Source organism: Lissotriton helveticus, chromosome 1_1 (assembly GCF_964261635.1).
Source record: "Lissotriton helveticus chromosome 1_1, aLisHel1.1, whole genome shotgun sequence".
NCBI classification, from domain to species: Eukaryota; Metazoa; Chordata; class Amphibia; order Caudata; family Salamandridae; genus Lissotriton; species Lissotriton helveticus.
Window position 1 is genome coordinate 307,703,705 of NC_136057.1, and position 23,011 is coordinate 307,726,715.

At 45.2% G+C, this 23,011-nt stretch overlaps 1 protein-coding gene across 1 annotated transcript in view; it reads left to right on the plus strand.

The window, feature by feature from the left end:
• LOC144799650 (solute carrier family 23 member 1-like) overlaps positions 1–23,011 on the plus strand; it is a 377,254-nt gene that overhangs the window by 300,444 nt on the left and 53,799 nt on the right. Inside the window, exon 5 of the mRNA XM_078671141.1 lies at positions 18,196–18,377. Within this exon, the coding sequence (XP_078527267.1) occupies positions 18,196–18,377 (182 nt within the window). The remainder of the gene's footprint in view (positions 1–18,195; positions 18,378–23,011) is intronic.

A 23,011-nucleotide genomic window follows, 5' to 3' on the forward strand; every position in this document is an offset into this window, starting at 1 on the left:
GAGCTCAGCTCGTCATGAGCACACGGCCACCGTGGCTCATGACGAGCTGAGCTCATCATGAGCATGGGAGGGGTTAAAAGAAGGAAGTGGTCGAGTGGACCACTTCCTACTCTTAAAATTGAAAATTACAAATATTTATTTTTTGTTAAAACACATCCTGTTTTCCTTTAAGGAATGGTTGTATTTAAAGAAAATAATGCTTTATATAAAAGCAATCACAGACCTGGTGCTCTGCTGACTTCAACAGGCCACCATACTTATGATTGCTGCAATTCCTAGTAGGTTGCAATTTGCAATCTACCTCATTAATATTCATGAGGTGTGACCCACTAGAAATCAGTCATTTGAAAATCGACCTATTTGTACATAGGCTAGTTTGAAAATTAGCACTCTGGTCGCAAAAATACTGGTCGGAAATTATAACGGGTATTTTGAGACTAGATTAGTACATCTGACCCATGGTTTCATAAATCAAATAGAGATCAAACCAAAAAGCTGCAAAATGGGCTGAATTAAACCAAACATATGTGGATTTGGAGATAGGATAAAGACAAATTTCTAACAGAAGATGGTTTATGAAATCTTACTGATGCATCAAATAATCTGTTGAAGTACGAAGTTGAAAATATAAAAAGGCAGAACACAAAAAAGTACCACATATAGACAACTAATTACTGATGCAAACATTCACCACACATGCTACAAAGACAATGTGTCTGGATTGGAGAAATCACAGAGAAGGCTTTCAATCAAAGTGGATAAGAGACAGGCACTGGGACTTGGCAACCAACAGAACAGGAGCTCACGTACGTGTGGTTGGGGAACGTGTAGTAGCTGAGAAGTGAAATGCATGGTGGCTCTTTTGAACTCTCTATTCGTACCAAATGTCTTCTTAATTTAATGGTATTTTTATTAAGAGAGAAGTGTTTCGATCAATAACCATCTCAAAGCAGTTTTAAAACACATGGATAGAAAAATATCTCAAGTTTCTAAATGTCAGAATCTGTTAATACATCGCATAAGTATCAGTAAAGGTAGAGTTAATTATATTCCAATTGCATAGAACAGCTAGCATAGAGAATGCAACATATTATAATGTTCAGCTGTTGCCCTAATTGGAGGTCTCTTTCTGGAGGAGGCATGGGGTAAGATTCAAGATATCCACAAAATGAAGTGATACAGCATTTTATTCTTCCATACTCTGTGCAGCACATGCACATTTGTATTGTTCAGTATTGACCCAATTTTAGATAAGTCAGCTATTGGAAAAGCCTATGGTATTAACATATCAGCTAACACACCAACCACACAAATGAAATAGCAGGGGTGGTTTAGGGTAGATCTCTGGAATGTTACACTACGGGACCTATAAAAAAGATTCTGGAGTATTTGTATAGAGTATTGAGTTCCTGTGTTATTTATATCAGTATAAACCCAAATAGCATTTCATAATGCATTGGGGTCCTGGCAGATACCCATCCAGTGCATAGGTCCTGTTAGGAAAGAAAAACCAAAGGTGATGATGGACGGAGCGTTGACAATGCAAACACTCACCCCCAGTCAACTGATCTGGGTTTAATCCATCACCGTTCTTTAGCTCACTCCGCCACCCCAGTTCAGACATGGCCATATGCAAATCAGTCTGACCCTGTGCCTCATGGGAACAGTCCAGCCGAACTTCCAAGCCATGTCTTCCCTGGACCGGAATCAAGCTTCCCAGGACTGGTTTCTGGCATTACAGCCGTCTTCAGCCGGGCTTGCTTGACTCCAGTGGCAAAGTGAGCAAGGGACTCACGTCTGAGCATACCCTGCCAACTTGGGGCGAACAAAGAAAAACCAAAGGTGATGATGGACGGAGCGTTGACAATGCAAACACTCACCCCCAGTCAACTGATCTGGGTTTAATCCATCACCGTTCTTTAGCTCACTCCGCCACCCCAGTTCAGACATGGCCATATGCAAATCAGTCTGACCCTGTGCCTCATGGGAACAGTCCAGCCCGAACTTCCAAGCCATGTCTTCCCTGGACCGGAATCAAGCTTCCCAGGACCGGTTTCTGGCATTACAGCCGTCTTCAGCCGGGCTTGCTTGACTCCAGTGGCAAAGTGAGCAAGGGACTCACGTCTGAGCATACCCTGCCAACTTGGGGCAAATAAAGAAAAACCAAAGGCGATGATGGACGAAGTGTTGACAATGTTATGTTATGTTATGTTAATTTATTTCTTCTATAGCGCACGGCAACTCCGAGGAGCATCCCGGCGCTTTGGCGAAGAATATCAGCATAAAAGCAGCCACACAACAGAGAAAAGGAGAAAAAAGACAGAGATCTATTTCGTGAAGAGCCAAGTTTTCAGGTCCTTTCTAAAAGCAAGAAGACAGGAGGCCTGTCTCAGGGACAGTGGTAAATCGTTCCACGCCTTAGGTGTTAAATGGCGGAAAGACCGGCCTCCCAATCTTGCCCGTCGAATTGCAGGGACTGTCATCATGGACAGACCCGATGACCTCATGGTCCTACTCGGTGTATACCGGGAAAGACGTTTCCCAATATACTTGGGGCCAATACCATGTAAGGCCTTGAAGGCCATAGTCAGGCATTTGAAAAGAATTCGCTTGGAGATAGGTAGCCAGTGTAAGGTGTTCAGTAAAGCAGAGGCACCAGCTCTCCTCGGGAGTCCAAAGATGGTACGGGCTGCCGAATTCTGGACTACTTGCAAACGGGTCATAAGATATTTCGGTAGCCCCAAAAAAGAGCGTTTGCGTAGTCCAGTCGTGAACCGACCAATGCCCGAACAACTGTTTTCCTGTGGTTAAGTGATAGAAGAGGAAGAAATTTCCTCAACATCCGTAGAATGCCGAAGCATTTCCCTGAAAGAGACGAGATGTGAGGCCCAAAAGATAGTTCACAGTCTACTATCACTCCCAAATTCTTGGCCTTGAGGGACACCTTGTCAGGGGGAAACATGTCTTGTGGCCAACAAGATTTCCAATTGGGTTCCGGGGCGCAGCCGAAAAAAAGGAGCTCAGACTTATCTGAGTTACATTTTAGGCCATGACATCTGAACCACTCAAACACCGCACCAAGGCAATCCCTGATCTGTATGCCATTGAATGACCCGCCCCTATCGCATGTGAACAGGAGCTGGGTGTCATCAGCGTATGACACGATCTGGGCGCCAAATAATTCCGCGACTTCCGCCAGAGGGGCCATAAAGATGTTAAATAGCATAGGGCTAAGGATGGAGCCCTGAGGGACTCCCACCTCTAGCGGAGCCATATTAGCGGAAAAAGGCGGCGCCCAGATCGTTTGTCGGCGGTCGGCCAGAAAGGATTTAAGCCAGTTCCACACCGTTCCGCGAAGGCCACATTCCCAGAGTCTTACAAGGAGGCCTTCGTGAGGAACGGTGTCGAAAGCCGCCGACAAGTCAAGCATGACTAACAAGGCCTTTCCCCCAGAGTCGAGTACTTCCCTGATGGCATCAGTGACCTCAAGCAAAGCCGACTCCGTGCTAAAATTAGCACGGAAACCGGATTGCGAGGCGTGCAACAGGTCGTTTCCTTCGATGAAACTGGAAATTATCCTGTGCACGTATCTCTCGGCCACTTTCGCCAGAGCAGGGAGAAGGGAGATTGGCCTGTAATTGGCATGGATGAGGGGGTCCAAGGTAGGTTTCTTGAGTAGTGGTAAAATCATGGCACGCTTCCATGCCAGAGGCACCTCCCCAGTAGACAGGGAAGTGTTCAGCAGGGGGTTCACCAAAATATTAATGGCAGATGCCACTTTCCCCAGATATTTGGCCGGACATGGGTCCAGAGGAGAACCAGATTTCAAGCCTGACAAAAGCTCCAAAGATGTATTGAGATCAATATGAGGGAATTCGAAGAGGAAAGGGCCAATGCAAACACTCACCCCCAGTCAACTGATCTGGGTTTAATCCATCACCGTTCTTTAGCTCACTCCGCCACCCCAGTTCAGACATGGCCATATGCAAATCAGTCTGACCCTGTGCCTCATGGGAACAGTCCAGCCCGAACTGCCAAGCCATGTCTTCCCTGGACCGGAATCAAGCTTCCCAGGACCGGTTTCTGGCATAACAGCCGTCTTCAGCCGGGCTTGCTTGACTCCAGTGGCAAAGTGAGCAAGGGACTCACGTCTGAGCATACCCTGCCAACTTGGGGCGAACAAAGAAAGACCAAAGGTGATGATGGACGGAGCGTTGACCATGCAAACACTCACCCCCAGTCAACTGATCTGGGTTTAATCCATCACCGTTCTTTAGCTCACTCCGCCACCCCAGTTCAGACATGGCCATATGCAAATCAGTCTGACCCTGTGCCTCATGGGAACAGTCCAGCCCGAACTGCCAAGCCATGTCTTCCCTGGACCGGCATCAAGCTTCCCAGGACCGGTTTCTGGCATTACAGCCGTCTTCAGCCGGGCTTGCTTGACTCCAGTGGCAAAGTGAGCAAGGGACTCACGTCTGAGCATACCCTGCCAACTTGGGGCGAACAAAGAAAAACCAAGGGTGATGATGGACGGAGCGTTGACAATGCAAACACTCACCCCCAGTCAACTGGTCTGGGTTTAATCCAGCACCGTTCTTTAGCTCACTCCGCCACCCCAGTTCAGACATGGCCATATACAAATCAGTCTGACCCTGTGCCTCATGGGAACAGTCCAGCCCGAACTGCCAAGCCATATCTTCCCTGGACCGGCATCAAGCTTCCCAGGACCGGTTTCTGGCATTACAGCCGTCTTCAGCCGGGCTTGCTTGACTCCAGTGGCAAAGTGAGCAAGGGACTCACGTCTGAGCATACCCTGCCAACTTTTGTACCGCTTTTGGCCGCCATAAGTGTGGCAGGGTATGCTCAGACGTGAGTCCCTTGCTCACTTTGCCACTGGATTCAAGCAAGCCGGGCTGAAGACGGCTGGAATGCCAGAAACCGGTCCTCCGAAGCTTGTTTCCGGTCCAGGGAAGGCATGGCTTGGCAGTTCGGGCTGGACTGTTCCCATGAGGCACAGGGTCAGACTGATTTGCATATAGCCATGTCTGAACTGGGGTGGCAGAGTGGGCTAAAGAACGGTGATGGATTAAACCCAGATCTTTTGACTGGGTGTGAGTGTTTGATTGGTTCAGATGCTCCGTCCATCACCACCCCCTTTTGTACCGCTTTTGGCCGCCATAAGTGTGGCAGGGTATGCTCAGACGTGAGTCGAGTCCCTTGCTCACTTTGCCACTGGATTCAAGCAAGCCGGGCTGAAGACGGCTGGAATGCCAGAAACCGGTCCTCGGAAGCTTGTTTCCGGTCCAGGGAAGGCATGGCTTGGCAGTTCGGGCTGGACTGTTCCCATGAGGCACAGGGTCAGACTGATTTGCATATAGCCATGTCTGAACTGGGGTGGCAGAGTGGGCTAAAGAACGGTGATGGATTAAACCCAGATCTTTTGACTGGGTGTGAGTGTTTGATTGGTTCAGATGCTCCGTCCATCACCACCCCCTTTTGTACCGCTTTTGGTCGCCATAAGTGTGGCAGGGTATGCTCAGACGTGAGTCCCTTGCTCACTTTGCCACTGGATTCAAGCAAGCCGGGCTGAAGACGGCTGGAATGCCAGAAACCGGTCCTCGGAAGCATGTTTCCGGTCCAGGGAAGGCATGGCTTGGCAGTTCGGGCTGGTCTGTTCCCATGAGGCACAGGGTCAGACTGATTTGCATATAGCCATGTCTGAACTGGGGTGGCAGAGTGGGCTAAAGAACGGTGATGGATTAAACCCAGATCTTTTGACTGGGTGTGAGTGTTTGATTGGTTCAGATGCTCCGTCCATCACCACCCCCTTTTGTACCGCTTTTGGCCGCCATAAGTGTGGCAGGGTATGCTCAGACGTGAGTCCCTTGCTCACTTTGCCACTGGATTCAAGCAAGCCGGGCTGAAGACGGCTGGAATGCCAGAAACAGGTCCTCCGAAGCTTGTTTCCGGTCCAGGGAAGGCCTGGCTTGGCAGTTCGGGCTGGACTGTTCCCATGAGGCACAGGGTCAGACTGATTTGCATATAGCCATGTCTGAACTGGGGTGGCAGAGTGGGCTAAAGAACGGTGATGGATTAAACCCAGATCTTTTGACTGGGTGTGAGTGTTTGATTGGTTCAGATGCTCCGTCCATCACCACCCCCTTTTGTAGGTCCTGTTAGGAGGCACTCCATCGTGAGGCAAAGAAGGGTTGTCTAGTCTCACAGGAGACTCCTTCGAGAGTCAGACCTCTGGGACAATGCATACTATCGGAACCAGACTCTGATCCAACTTGAAATTAAATACCAAAAATATTTGGGCAAATGAGCTTAAGTTACCGCCTGTGCAAAATTTGAAAGAAGACCACTATGGAGGACAAGACGACTCAATGAGAATGGATGTCCTTAACGTGTCCTTCGTTGATGTGTCGTGGATGGTCACAAAGGACTTTTCAAAGCATCACAGCTGACCTTTGCTTTCATTAGTTTCCAAAGTACGTAACATTGCTGGATCTAGGTTCCACCTTGAGAGTCAATGCCATCTTCTGGTTCAATGACTACTTAGTTGTGGCTTAGCTCGAAGAAGACCAGATGGAAGAATGCAGAGGTTTAAACAACAGTCTAGTGCCCGGAATTGGTGTGTGCCATCTCCCCTATTGCTTCCAATGGATAAATGAATAAAATGATGATATGTTGTGTCTATCTAGTTGAAAATGAGCATGCCCTGAGACAAGTCGAGCCCTTGTAAAAGTGCCTCTACCATTCATCGACTTAAGACAAAAAATAGTCTGAACCCTCTATTCCACCTTCAGCACTCGTTGGAACCTGGCTAAGTGTCTACCCTTAAAGGGCATTCTCATCTCTCCCAGACACGGTGCATATTAGTCTGCTTTGCTTTCTTTCCCTGTTTCAAGACTGCTCGTACAAGGGTGTGCTCCATTCCAAGTCACCAGTCACCTTAGAAATGTGAAGCGATCATGGGTATGACCAAGGTGCAGGGAATGAATCACGACCCACAAACAGAGAGGAAAGACTGGCACAGTACCACAGTGACAATACAGGTTAACACATGCACTGCCGCAGTGTTCCAAGATTTGTATCAATGTAGCGTGCTGCTGGGGATTCACTTTCCAATCCTCAAAGTTTATGTTGAATCAAATAACTGACTATTGACTGTCTTAAAAACACATTAAATCCAGCATCTCAATGCCATATCTATTAGGCGATTGAACATGCCTTTCCCTCTACTTGGCCATTGAGGTAGGCTACTAACCTACCCCGCTACTAAAAAAACAAACATGACCAATGAAGCACACAGTTGACCCAGGTCTTGTGGATGGCCCTGCTATGTGAGGAAAAGCCCCTCATTTAATATGGCCACTGTGGTACTGTCAAATAACCAAGGTGCTTCTCCTGATTAGGGGATGTCCCCCAGTGCACAGCTGTTTGCCCCTCTGGGGGTGTATTTTAGAGATGAAAGTAATCTTGCAGATGATATCCGTTGTATGATGATGTTTTATTCACATCAATTCAAAAAACGTTTGAACTTCTTCAAATTGTCTTGTGTTCAGAAAATCCATTTACATTTCAACATCAATGTATTTAATTCCCGATGCATTTTGGGCAACATGGTGCCCTTCGTCAGGGGACCCATCTGTGAGTAAATCCAAAATATATAGAGCTTATAAATTGGACGCACCCCACTTGGGTGTAAGTAGTACTGGTTAAAAGAACATCATGTCCACATGCACATGATCTCCGTTAGATGAGAAATGGCAGTCACAACTAAGCTGCAAATGTGAGTGGCGTGTGAAATATCACTGTGTAAAGCTGAAAATTAAGAAAAACACTAGGACATTTGAGAGTAAAGCCGTAAACCTGGTGTTCTAGTGCCGGGTGAACTGAGAGATCTCGCCGTGTGTAACAGGAAATTCAATAAACGCTATGACATGCGAAAGTTAACAGTAAAATCGTGGACGTTATATGCCGGGTGAAGCGTGAAACGTGATAGTGACGTGCACATGAAAGTAGTAACACAAAAGTGAGAATCTATAGCCAGATGTGATGTGAAACTAGACAAAAATACATAAAAACTGGAATCTTACGGAATCTTGTTGTCCGTACAACAATATCCGTGTAAAACCTGAGAAAATAGCAACAAAAGTCAATAGTGTATCTCAAGTAGAACACTCTGATACGCGTGGCTCAAATCCACCTGAGCGACTTACCTCACTCATCTATCATTCTTATATAATAAGCCAGCCAGGCAGTGGAGAAGAATAAACAAGTAATTTTATTAGGCCACAAACTCCCATATGAGAGGGCCCTGTCTGACCTCACTCTCTAAGAGTGTGTTGAGAGGACTGACTCATATCATCACAGTAACACATTATAATACAAAAAGGCAGAGTAAAACACGCTAATACTGGAAAAGTACTGGACCCCGGAGAGGATAAACAATGGCCTCATACAAGAGGCATCTGCACCTGGAATTGCAACATTCTCTCTTCTGACTCCAAGGACACGGAGCCAGGCCTTAGCATCTCCAGCACATGAGAACAGAGTGATAAGGGGTTTCGCTAGTAATTTCAGTCACAGTGAGCTGAGAGACAAAACTGCTGACATGTGGAATATTCCTATTCCTACGGGAGGGGGATGAGCAAGTGCAACTCGCACAGAAAGGGAGATGCTTTAAAATGGTGGCACACAGGCTAAGCTAAGAATAACTGTAATAATGTTGCACGCATAAATGAATAACTAATAGAAGAATATAAACGTAAATGCATAAATGAATATATCAGTAGTTAGACACATTCTGCTAACTCATAAGCGTAATGTATGCAGTGGGCGGGGCATGGAGAAATGAAACCTATCAACTCGAGACCTATTAAACGGGAAAAAAGCCTTCGCTAGGCAAAACTTAAGTGGGCGCGAATGCTGGTAACCTTCTGCTGTGGTCAGCCGGTTTCGCAAATGAAATGCTGGTCGGATGTCGACAATGTCGTGCAGGAGACTGAAAACTTTATCAATCCGAACAAGATACGCGTGAAACGATCACGTGACGTGCAGGTGAGCTGAATTACAAAGGCGGATGCCATCATTGAGTGGAGGGTGCCGTAAAATCAAACACATGGTGAGGGAAAAAGCGGTGAAAAGAAACCAATACCTCACGAATGGAATGTTTAGTGGATGAAAAATTTATGCAGCTGTACACGATGGTGAAAATACAATGTACATAGGAACCATGACTCTAAAAAAAGACGTGTATGGATGCATGATCGTGATGGTTCCGAACAAATAGAGTGATGACTCTATTCAAGGCATATATAGCTAAATAATCATGCTGATTCAAAACAAAGAGCTTAATCTGCTGTCAATGATCACTGTATATAAAGCACATGAAAATTAGTAATTTTATAGTTCATAAGTAACATAGAAATTCCATTCTGTCGTTCAGTCCGTTCGGTTGCATCATGTTCAAGAAACTGATCCAATGATTCTCTCTCTGCAACTGTCTGTTTTTTGTTGTCAATACCTTCTCTTATTTCCAAAACTTCCAAAATTTAAATTTTTAGTTGAGAGATGTTATGTTTTTTATCCAAAAAGTGTGCTGCCACTTTTGATTTCAGGTGTTTTTGTCCGAATGCTGCTTTTACGTTCTAGGATACGTGTTCTGATTTTTCTGGTAGTTTTTACAATTGTGACAAGGTTGTGGCCCTTTGTATGTTCCAACATTAGCAATGGCCAATGCTTCATGATGATGTTTCTGTCAACGTTATCGAAGCATCATCATGAAGAATTGGCCATTGCTAACGTTGGAACCTGATTTCAATGGAATATTCACCAACCAACCCATCTTCGCCTACACAAGAGGTCGCAACTTTAAGGAACTACTGACTAAAACACCAGACAACACTATTGTCACCACATACAAAGGTCCACAACCTTGTCACAATTGTAGTAACTGCCACAATACCATACCAGGCTCTACAATGTCTCACCCAATGAAAGGCACGAACATTAAACAGAAGGTGAATGCAACGTACAACACATCCAATGTCATTTATTTGATTAAATGCCCTTGCGGCTTGGGTTACATTGGAAAAACTACCAGAAAAATCAGAACACGTATCCTAGAATATAAAAGCAGCATTCAGACAAAAAACCTGAAATCAACAGTGGCAGCACATTTTTTGGATAAAAATCATAACATCTCTAAACTAAAATTTTTAGTCTTGCAAGTAGTGGAAATAAGAGAAGGTATCGAGAACAACGACAGAGTGTTGCAGAGAGAGAATCATTGGATCTATTTCTTGAACATGATGCAACCGAATGGACTGAACGACAGAATGGAATTTTTATGTTACTTAGGAACTATAAAAAATGTTCATGTGCTTTATATACAGTGATCATGGACAGCAGATTGAGCACTTTGTTTTGAACCAGCAGGATTATTTAGCTATATATGCCTTGAATAGAGTCATCGCTCTAATGTGCTTTGTATACTGTTATTGCAGACAGCAGATTGAACACTTTGTTCGGAACCATCACGATCATGCATCCACACATGTCTTTTTTAGTGTCATGGCTCTTATGTACATTGTATTTTCACCATCATTTACAGCTGCATGAATTTTTCATCAGCTACACATTCCATTCGTGAGGTGTTGGCTTCTTTTCACCGCTTTTTCCCTCACCATGTGTTAGTTGTACAGCACCCTCCACTCAAAGATGGCACCCGCCTTTGTAATTCGGCTCACCTGCACGTCACATGATCGTTTCACACATACCTTGTTCGCGCATTTCCGGATTGATAAAGTTTTCAGTGTCCTGCACAACATTGTTTACATTCGACCAGCATTTGACTTGAAAAACCGGCTGACCACAGCAGCAGGTTCCTAGCTTTCACGCCAACGTAAGTTTTGCCTAGCGAAGGCTTTTTTCGCCTTTAATAGGTCTCGAGCGTTCCACTCGATATACACTATTGACTTTTGTTGCTATTTTCTCAGGTTTTACACAGACATTGTTATCCGCACAACAAGATTCCATAAGATTCCAGTTTTTATGTATTTTAGTCTAGTTTCACATCACATCTGGCTATAGATGCTCACTTTTGAGTCACTACTTGCATGTGCGTGTCACTATCAGGTTTCACGGTTCACCCGGCACATAACGTCCACGATTTTACCGTTAACTCTGGCATGTCATAGCGTTTCTTGAATTTCCTGTTACACACGGTGAGATGTCTCAGTTCACCCGGCACTAGAACACCAGGTTCATGGCTTTTACTCTCAAATGTCCTAGTATTTTTCCTAATTTTCAGCTTTACACAGTGATATTTCACACGCCGCTCACGTTTGCAGCTTAGTTGTGACTGACATTTCTCACCTAACAGAGATTATGTGCATGTGGACATGATCTTCTTTTAACAACTACTACTTACACTCAAGTGGGGTGCGGCCAATTTATAAGCTCTATATCTTTTGGTTTTACTCACAGATGGGTCCCTTGATGAAGGGCACCATGTTGCCCGAAATGCATCGGGAATTAAATACATTGATTTTGAAATGTAAATGGATTTTCTGAACACAAGACAATTTGAAGAAGTTCAAATGCTTTTTGGATTGATGTGAATAAAACGTCATCATACAACGGATATCATCTGCAAGATTACTTTCATTTCTAAAATACACCCCCAGAGGGGCAAACAGCTGTGCACTGGGGGACATCCCTTAATCAGGAGATTCACGTTGGTTATTTGACAGTACCACAGTGGCCATATTAAATGAGGGGCTTTTCCTCACATAGCAGGGCCATCCACAAGACCTGGGTCAACTGTGTGCTTCATTGGTCATGTTTTTTTTTTTTAGTAGCGGGGTAGGTTAGTAGCCTACCTCAATGGCCAAGTAGAGGGAAAGGCATGTTCAATCGCCTAATCGATATGGCATTGAGATGCTGGATTTAATGTGTTTTTAAGACAGTCAATAGTCAGTTTAGGCACCCACTTCACCATTGGTGGAGTTACCAAATTAACTCTTGGATGGAGTCTGTGTTACCAGCGCTTGCTGACCTACACAGGGTCGACCGACTTCTCACCCTAACCAAACTGGTGGATAAATCTGGGTTGCCCCTCACGCAGTTCCTGACTTGTCCAAAGCTATCCTATAATGTCAGATGACGATGGGGACCCTATGCCACCGAGCCGATGACACATGGGGTTTTTTCACTTGTTATACACGACCGAATATGACCACAAATCACTACTTAATATGACTAAATCTCCTTTGATGCAGACTAAAACTTTAATGGGAAACTCACTTGGGTGTGGAACTGTTGACCAAAGAATGGGATAGGGTGGTACATTATTTTAAAAGAGTCTCTAGGAATGTAAGATTCAAATACATTCAGTTTAACTACCATCACATGACTTGCATGTCCTCTAGAAGGTGAAACCTCATTAGAGCTGCGCTATATGTGGTCTTTGTGATGCTGTTAATATTTTTATACTTGGCCTTGCTTAAAATTCAGTTACACTAGAGGGGTATCTCTGAGTTAATGTGAAGGGGTGGTGCATACACCCGAGGCCTGTATGATGGGCTTAATGGCCAAATTGAGGAACAGTCCTGCTGGCAAGGGGTTTCTAAATTTGGCCACAGTGCTGGCTAGGCAATGGTGATCTGGATCCTCTGCTCCGAAACATAGATGCCACTCTGACCTGTCTAGGTGAGCTAACTCCGAAATGTTAGCTCCCTGATTCGAGGACAAGAAGAATGTCTGCAGTATACCGGTATCACGATCGTGGAATTAAATCCTATGGTGATTGAGAAACTGGATGACAGTTCGCTGTTAAAAATCAAACTGCTCTCTTCAACCTTTTGGACACTGATTCCCCGGATTTCCTTTTCCTTACTGAGACATGGTTCTCTTCGGATTCCCTTCCTGATCTTCTGGCCATTCTCCCTGGCACCCATTATGCTCTCCGTGCTGACCGCCCCGATGGTAAAACTGGAGGTGGAGTGGCCATGATAGTCCGCCGCTCTCTCCAATTCCAGCTCTTGCCGCATCCTAGTATTTCTGGTGTGGATTTCCTGGTGGCCCGCTCGCTCAACCTCCCGGTTCCCCTCACGGTGATTCTTCTCTATCGTCCCCCTCAAAACATGCCGTCATTTGTGTCCACCCTCCAGGACCTCCTGGCCACTCTGGCTGTAGATAATTCCTCGTTACTCCTGCTCGGGGATTTTAATTTTTGGCCGGGTGACCCGAAGGAGGACTCCTCTTCCAAAGATTTTTCCGCCACCCTTCGTTCTCTTAATTTTCTTCCTCACGTTTTGGCCCCCACCCACACCCATGGTCACACTCTGGACCAGATTTGGTCTTTACGTTGTAACTCCTCGGTTAATTCGATTTCCCCTTGTGTCTGGTCTGATCATTTTTTGATCTCCTTTTCTATCTGCCTAGGCCAATCCGAGAAAGTCCCCCCGCCCAAAAACATCTGGGCCCGGAGCTGGAACAAGACTGATCTTAGTGATCTTTCTTCCTCTCTGCTTTTATCGGCTCCCACCTTGACCAACCTCTCCGTGGAGAATCAGGCGGATGCTATTAACAACTGGCTTTCCTCGGCTTGTGACCGGGCCGCTCCACTCAAAAAGATCAGATCAGCCCGCCCTCACGATGCACACAAGTGGTTCTCCAACGACCTCAGATCCCTGAAATTAGAACTCAGGCGCTCTGAGCGTCGCTGGCGCCGCAATTACTGTCCTAACCTTCGCCTTACCTATAAGGCTCTTCTTAATAGCTATAAATTGGCCATTTTAGCGGCCAAATCCAAGTATTTCTCGGAGCGCGTAGCCCTTTCGGCCAATAAATCTCGTGAGATTTTCTCACTGGTGCGTAGTCTTGCCACCTCCGACCGTGCTAGCTTGTCCCCTGCCCCCTCTCTATCTCTCTGTCACTCCCTCAATGATTATTTTATCAATAAAATAATCACTATCAAGGCTAACATTCCGATAGTACCTGAACCTAACTTCCCGGATCACTCCCTCTCTTGCTCTTCTGTTTTGGATCATTTCAAACCCATTTCACCTGAGCTCTTCCGCGACCTTCTTGTTAAGGTCAAGTCCGGCTCTCCGGCGGATTGCGCTCCCGCACAGATCCTTAGGTCCCTTTACACCTCCTGCCCTACCCCTCGCTTAACTTTTCTCAATTCTTGTTTGGCTCTGGGTTCTGTCCCTTCTCTCTTTAAAACTGCCATTGTGCTTCCTATCCTGAAGAAAGCTGGCCTGGATCCCTCCCTCCCATCGAACTTTAGGCCGATCTCCCTTCTTCCCTACCTCGGGAAGATTCTTGAGAGCTATGTGACATCTTGCCTCTCCAATTTCATCGAGGAGAATAACATCTTGGCCTCTCACCAGGCTGGATTTCGACCTGGCCACTCTACTGAGAGAGTGGTCCTCGCGGTTTTGGATGAACTGAAAGGGAAGGCTGACAGCAATCTCCCCCAGGCCTTAGTCCTCTTGGATCTGTCCGCTGCGTTTGATACGGTCGATCATGCCATCCTTCTCGACCGTGTCGGCGCAGCGGGCATCCAGGGCACTGCCCTCTCCTGGATCGCGTCCTTTCTTCAGGGCAGATCACAGGCAGTTCACCTCTCTGATTTCTCCGCACCCCCTCTCCCGGTCACTTGTGGGGTACCCCAAGGCTCTTCTCTTTCCCCTCTTCTCTTTAACCTTTATATCCGCCCTCTTATTTCTTCCCTCCTCGAGCTGGGGGTCTCCGTGTACAATTACGCAGACGACCTCCAGCTCGTCTTTGATCTATCCTCTCCCACTCACTCTCTTCCCAAGTTCAGCTCTACTCTTGTCTTCATCTCCCAATGGATGAGCTTTAATCATTTAAAGCTCAACCCTGACAAGACTGAGCTTGTCCTCACCGGTGGTCCCTCCAACCCCTGGTTCTCTGCTCACTGGCCCCTTTCCTTTGGTCCCCCCCCTTCCCCAGCCTCCTCCGTCCGGACCTTGGGCATCAAGATCAGCAATGATCTTTCTATGCATGCGCATATCAGCTCCGTTGTTTCCGCCTGTTTCCTCTCCCTCCGCCTCATTCGTAAAATCTCTCGTTTTTTTCTGTTGATGCCCTAAAAACCATCATTTCTGCTCTTATCACATCCCGCCTGGATTATGGCAATGGCCTGTACGTAGGCATTCCGGCCTACGAAACTCGCCGCCTCCAGGCCATCCAGAACCAGGCAGCTCGTCTTGTTTTTCGTCTTCCTAAGTTTTCCCACATCACTCCTGTCCTTAAATCCCTCCACTGGCTCCCTGTTCACCTCAGATCCCACTTCAAACTTGCCTGCTTGGCTTTCCGGGCGCATGCCCGATCTGCTCCTCTCTTTATTAATTCTCTAATTTCCTCTCATGCCCCTTGTCGCTCTCTTCGCTCGTCTTCTCTCTCTCTTCTTCACGTTCCCCGTTTCCGCAAATCCCGCACCGGAGGCACCCGCTTCTCGGTGCGGGCTTCCCAGATCTGGAATTCTCTCCCCCTCTCGATTCGCTCTATTCCCATCTTCTCGCACTTTCGTAAAGCTCTCAAAACTTTTCTTTTTCTTCAGGCTTTTCCTGGCTAATTCCCCCCGGACCCTCTGGTAGATATGGTTGTGATCCTTAGCGCCAGGAAGCCGCTTGGCCGCAGTGCGCTCTTATAAATATTTGTTTAATTTCATTTCATTTCATTTCTCACTACCCTTGTTTCGATATCCACTAGGTTTATGTTATGTCATGTAATGACATGTCATGTCATTGTATGCAGAATTGCAAAGCACACTATTACCCAGACGGGCATCCTGGTGCAGAGCAGGTGTGAGTGTAGCCACACCTAAGCCCTAGTTGGACTACTCAAACAGCCAGATCTTTAGCTTCTTGTAGAATTCAAGAAGTGAGAAGAAGGCTCTCATGTGTAGCAGGAGGTCATTCCATGTTTAGGAGCAATGTAGGAGAAGGCTCACCGCCAGAACCAGTTTTTTGTAAATGTGGGATAGTGCAAATAGTAGTCCGGATGAGCAGAGGTGTCAGGAAGATTTGCTGATGCAATTGTTGAGGTATGTTAGGCCAGTATTATGTAGTGCCTTGCAAGTGTGGGTGCAAAGTTTGAATGGTGCTATTTTGTGAATAGTGAGCCAGGGGAGCACCTTCTGGTGTTGTGTGATGTGAGTGCGGCGTCGGAGGTTGAGAGTGATTCTGACAGCCGAGTTCTGAATGGTCTGCAGCCTTCTGGTGAGTTATTTTGTTGATCCGGGCATAAAGGGTGTACCAATAGCCAAGCTTGCTTGTAATCAGGGCATGTGTGATGGGTTTCCAGGTGCTTATAATGAGCCATTTGAAAATCTTCCTCTACATCTTTAGGGTATGGAAACATGAGACATTAATGGCATTGACTTTGGCGGTCATGTTAAGTTTGCTGTTGATGATGATCCCAAGGTTCTTGGCGTCGTCGTTAGAGATGGGTGTTGGTCCTTGCTCTATTAGCCACAGGGTTATGTGCTCTTCCCAAAGATTACAATTTCAGTCTTGTCAGTGCTCAGCGATGAGGGCTTTTTCCATGCTATGGTTGGGTCTGAAACCAGACAGATTGGTGTTGAGGACTTGGTGATCAATGAGGTATTTGGTGAGGTGGGTAGTAGGGAAATTGGCCTGTAGATGGTGAGCATTGAAGGGTCCACAGAGGGTTTCTTAAGTAATGGAAGTACAATTACATATTTTCAAGCATCTGGGAAGGTCTCAGAAGATGGGGAGACATTCAGAATGGCTTTGAGCATGGCGCTGATAGGTGGCAGTCCTTTGGAGAAAGGGTAGTGGAGGCAGGGTTTCGACAGGGACCCTTAGACTTCAAGCTGGTGGCAATTTTGTCTGCGGTGATGATTGGCCATGTGGTTAGCATCAGTTCTTTGACAAAATAGAGAGTTGTTTGGCGAGGTCTGTTGGGCCCTCTGGTTGTTGGTTGGAGTTGATATATAGGTCGTTGCCTGTCACTAGCATGCTAACTGCAGTATTTGTTGCCCCCTCAAACACTTTATAATTATTTATTTATATTGAGTCTACATGTGCCATTACAAATTGGTTATTTGTTACTGTTGCTATGTTCCTATTAAATAAGATCCATAGTTGACATCCACCATATTCCCAAGGCCATGATAGAATGCATTACTACCTGAGACAACTGATCAGACTGTTTGCTGATTTATTGTGAACATGTTACAGTGTAGACTTCACTACTTTTTATCTGCTGTTTTGTGATGCATAATGTAATAAAAACAACAAAAGCCAATAAACAGATTTAAAAACAAATGATTGAAGTAGAGGTGGAAAGTGAATACAAGTTAGAAGTGAGATGTGACTATAGTTTGTGAGGCTTATTGGCATGCCGGAATACAGGAGCATGCGTATAGAAAGGAAAGGCTAAGATAAAAAGGTGATACTTTTGTACAAGAAGAGTATGAAGTGCATGTTAGGATTGGTTAGGTACATAAACAGAACTCAATGGCATATGGTTTGGGTACAGGAAAAATAGGGGCTTCCGCTAAGGAATGAGTTAACAAAAAGGGCAGCGACTTCAAGTTAAGATTTAGAGATACATGGAGTGCAAGGGATTTTGGGCATCACAAGGAAAGGACTGAAGTTGACCTTGTTTGGTTACTGAGAGTATAAGTGTGTTTAAATTGTTTTATTTTGTAATTTGAATGTTCTTGTTCCATTTCCAACTTCCTTTTTCTTATGTTCCACTTATCCCACTCTCTCATCTTCTAACTACTCAAATTGGCTCTTTTCCTTTTCAAAAATGATGTTCCTACTTTTAATCTAATCTTGCCTTTACTCAATTAAATTCGTTCTTTGTCCTCTTCCCGTTCACAATAAACCAATCCTTCTTTCCTCTTACCTCCTCTTTCATTATCATTCCCATGCCATGCTGAAAACTCATCTTCATTTATGCACTCCCTATGATGAATGATGCTTACTAACATGCTTACTTTACTCCATGCATATTCTTCGTTTATTCTTCCCTATGCCTTGTGTTTTTCTTTCTGTCTTCCCCTCCACCTTGTTCTTTCTCTATCCTACTTTGGCCTACTCCCATTCAAACTCATTGAACCTCTCTCCCACAATTTCCTCTCTTGCATTCTTCCCACCTGCACACTATTCCCAGATTCAAGGTGCCGTCATGGTTGCTTCCTGTTTCCAAATCTTCGTGGGATTCACTGGTCTGATTGGACTCCTCATGCGCTTCATTGGACCATTGACAATCGCCCCTACCATCTGTCTCATTGCTTTGCCTCTCTTCGAGTCTGCAGGCAATGACGCTGGATCACACTGGGGGATCTCAGCCATGTAAGTTTTACCACTTCCCCCTTATCCATCCTTTCCAGGTTCAAAGGACCATTGGGGTTGATTGGGTACATATTACCCCCCCCCCCCCCCCAGAAGCACATGAAATATGTGTGCCATGGCCGAATATATTGCTCCATGAATCGTATAAATAAGTATAATAAAGTGATTCCTCCTGACCAAACCTTAAAGGGGATAACATTGCAGCTCTATTTATTCCTTCAAGCCACAAGAGAAACCAATCATATTAACCATGTTAGTGACTAAAGAGAAGAACTTTACATATAATTTGTACTTAGTGATTTATTTATTAAATAAAATGTTGTCTTTGTAAATACCGTTGATTTTGTGTTGAGTTCAACTAATCTTACTGATATTGTTTGTGGGTAGGTGAATTGCCCGAGTGACTATAACCCAACTGTGTGGGGTGTTTGGTTGGATCTAAGAGTGGATAAACCTATATACTTTGTGAATGACATAGACAATTAGGTACAATTGAAGAAGCATCCAATGGGCAATCATAGACCGTACTGTGTTTCTATCGACCTTGGTTACACAGAACGTAAATGTTGTTTAGAGGAGGATGTGAGTGATACCAGGGTTAGATTCTCCTTAATGTAGTGTAGTTCTATTAAGACCTTCCTTATGAGAACTAGAGGCAAGTCAATGGAAAATATCAAGGATAGTTGTATGTATGAACACAAAAAGTTGATGACTGCTTTACGAGCAACTCCTTAGGAGTGTGAGGAGGTATGTTGCCTTACAAGAATAAATGGGTATTTCAATCCTGGGGAAACAGAATTAGAGAGGAAGCTTGGGAGAATTTGGTTACAGGTAGTGAGATAAAAAACTATACCCTATTCAGGAAAACTGATATTGCCCCATTTTTTACAGAAGCTGTAGGGCCCTGTACTGAGTGTTATATTCCTGCCTCAGAATGATTTAATCGTGTTAGTATTATTTTTTAGTCAAAGCAGGAACAATTAACCACTAAAATAGAAAGCAAAAGTAATGAGGAGCTCAAACGTACCACGATTCTATGAAAGATGTATGTGCTGCTATAAATAAAAGTATCTCAGGACAAGCACCAGGGTCAGATTGTGTCCATGTAGACATTTTTTAATGCAATAATAAACTGTGGGCACCAATTTTAACTTGAGTCCTTTGGACTGTTACAAGAGGAGATTTGCCTCTAACATGGACCCAATTAATAATAGTCCCTATTTATAAAAGAGGAATAGGGCCAACCATGAATGCTATCAGTCCACTTCCTTTTTAGATTCACCTGTCAAGCTACAGGCGAGAATATTACAAGAGACACTATACTCATGGGCGGTGAAATATTCCATATGATTATGATCAGATGTCCATTACGGATTTAAGAAATGTTTGGGCACTGTAGAGCAAAGCCTAAACCTTAATCTTTAAATGTATTTATTTATTTATTTTACCGTTGTCTATAGCGCGAACATGACCCGTGGGTATCAGAGCGCTTTACATTCTGTGATCAGGTTACAAACATAATATATATAGCAATTTAGATCGTAAACGTTTGATATGGTGGAAAACACTAATGTGATGGAATTGATTGCGATTTAAGTTACACTGTTCTGAGGTAGTATTTCTTCACAGTTAATTTTTGCTAGCTTTAGGATTCTGGGCACTTTACCATTGCTGACCTGTGCTAAAGTGCAGGTGATCCTTCCCTAAAATACGGTAACATTGGCTGATACACAATTGGCATATTTAAGTTACTTAGAAGGCACTGATTGTGCCACTGTTAGATTTGGGGGTCTCTACTTGGCAGAGGTAGGTACCTTTCACCAAATAGGGACCCTTGCGTCTAGTCAGGGTAAAGGGGTGCACTCCTAAATTAACCCCTGCTCACCCCCTTGGTAGCTTGGCATGAGCAGACAGGCTTATCTCAGAGGGAGTGTTTAAAACATTTGTGACCCAGTGACAACACTACAGATGGACATCACACAAGTTATAGTATAAAAATAAGTATTTTTATATAGACTTAACACAAGACCACAAACGACAAAAATCCACAATACTGTACTTAAAAAATGGTAGAAATAGCTTAGTTCTCTTTAGATGTAAAATGCGACACTTTGAGTTCAATGTACTGTAGGATGCGTAACGCTATATAACAAAGAAGGTGCAGGGAAGGTGATGCGTCGGTTCCTTACACGCAAGAACGGTGATGTGTCAGGTCCCTACTGATGCATAGGGGATGCGTCAGTTCTTCTCTGCGAGGGGAGGTGATGCGTCGATTTCTTACTGCGCTTCCGTAGTGATGCGACCCGCAACGCCGTGATGCGATGAAGGTCCGGTGCAATGAAACAAAGATGGCGTCTTCTCTTGGATGCGACACGCTGCGTGCACGCCCGAGAGCCGTACGGCGACTCAACGATTCTTCCAAGCCACGGCAGGCCCTGCGACACGCTTCCCAGTCATGCGTCGGCATCTGATGCGACGTCGATCCTCTTCTCCGGCAATGCGAGGCGCTTCGGCAACAATGCAACAGCTTGCAGCGGCAACACGCTTTCCCAGCGATGCGACGACAGAAGCTGCGGCTGCGACACGCTTCTCCGATGATGCGGCGGCGTCTGGTGGGACTTCGATCCTCAGCTCCGGCGATATGAGGCGCTTTCGCGTTGTGAAGCGACTGCAGCAGTTCGGCGACACGCTTCTCCTTCGTGAGCCGCTTTCCAGCTCCTTGCAACATGCAGTCCCTCAGAAAGCCCAGCACAACTGCAGGCACTTCCAAAGAACTCTTGGGGAGCTGGTGGTTGAAGTATGTTGTCCCTGGGACTTCAGCAGGAGGCAAACTCTTTCTCAAGTCCTTGGAGAGCCTTCACAAGTTGATAAAAGTACACACCAACTTCCACTCTCCTTTCTTTGGCAGTCAGGCAACCACTGCAGGCCAATCCCCAGGCAGTTCCTCAGCTTAGGGATAGTCTCTCCTCAGTCTCTCTGGTTCCTCTCCTCAGCAAAGGTATCTTCTTGTTTCCCAAAAGTGATCTAAAGTTCTGGGGTCTGGGTCCCCCTTTTTATACACAGTTTCTCTTTGTTCTCTGAAGGCAGAGATGGCTTTGCCTAGTCCAAACCAGTTCTAGTCAGTCCTGGAGCACTTTGTTGACAAGACTCCTTTTTTCCTTTCACAGTGCAGGGCAGGGACATCAGACCCATCACAAGAGGTGGAGCCAGCATTGTGGAGGGAAGGCACAGTCCTATTCAGGTCCACGGTGCAACCCCTCCCTCCCATCTGCATGCAGATCTCTCTATTCAGTCATGTGCTGAGTCACCCTGTCTCCTGGAATCCCCCAGCCCCTGTCACTCAAACCCCAGACAAGGAATACACAACCTAGCAGAGGCAGGCTTGGATGGTTAGACAAGAAAGTACCTTCTTTCCAAAAGTGGTATTTTCAAACACAGAATGTTAAAACCAACTTCACTAAAAGATGTATTTTATCATTCTGAGTTTAGGCATACTAAAATCGATTTTCTACCTAGTTCCCTGAGTCAGTTAGGATTATAAGATGTAATAATCAAACTGCCCATTATGGCCTATGGGGAACAGGTAGCCTTGCAATAGTTAACAACTAAAATGGCTGTAATTCACTATTAAAACATGCCACACACATCAGGGTTTGCCCTACCTTTTACCTACAATGCACCCTGCCCTTTGGCCTTCCACAGAGGTGACTAATATGCAGAAAAGGGAAGGTTTATGAGTTGACAAGTGGGTGCACTTGCCCTGTCAGCATGGTAGTACCAGACTGCACACATGCTCTGCAATGGCAGACCTGAGAAACATTTTACAGGCTGCTTCTGTGGGTGGCACAACCAGTCCTGCAAGCCCACCAGCAGCATTTGATTTACAAGCCCATGGCACACCCAGTGCACTGTACTAGGGTCTGACAAGTAAATCAAACCAGCCAATCATGGAGTCACTAATCCATACATCAATTTACAATAGGAAAGCATATGCTCGTTAGCACTGATCAGCAGTGGTAAAGTGCCCAGAGTCATGAAACCACCAAAAACAGGTCAGACAAAATACAGGAGGAAGGCAAAAAGTTCATGGGATGACCCTGCAAAAAGGGACAAGTCCAACAGCCACCCACTTCAGTAGCCTTTTAAACATGTCCAGGCCTGCCACTGTGTGTGCAGTTTTAAACTACCATTATGACCTGGCAAGTTAACTCACTTGCCAGGCCCATATATATAAGTCACCTCTAAGTTAAACCCTGGACAGCCCCAAGGGTAGGGTGCAGTGTATTTAAACAGTTGGATATGTGCTTTTACATTTTACAAGTCTGGGTAGAGGAAAACTCTTAAATTTGGTTTTTCAATACTGTAAGACCTATCTTGCCCATATGTTAACATTGGGATTAACTTATTGCATCTTATAAGTATACTGGGACAAGATAGAAATTTTGAGTTTGGTGTCTCTGGACTCTCAATTGAAAATCACAACTTATGGTGAAGTTGAATTTTAAATTGTAAGTCTGAAATGCCACTTTTAGAAAAGTTGCCATTTTCTTACTTTAACCATTCTGTGCCTCTGCCTGTCTCTGAATACACGTCTGAGGTGGATGACAGTTGGGCTTTGTGCGTTCCTCTAGTCA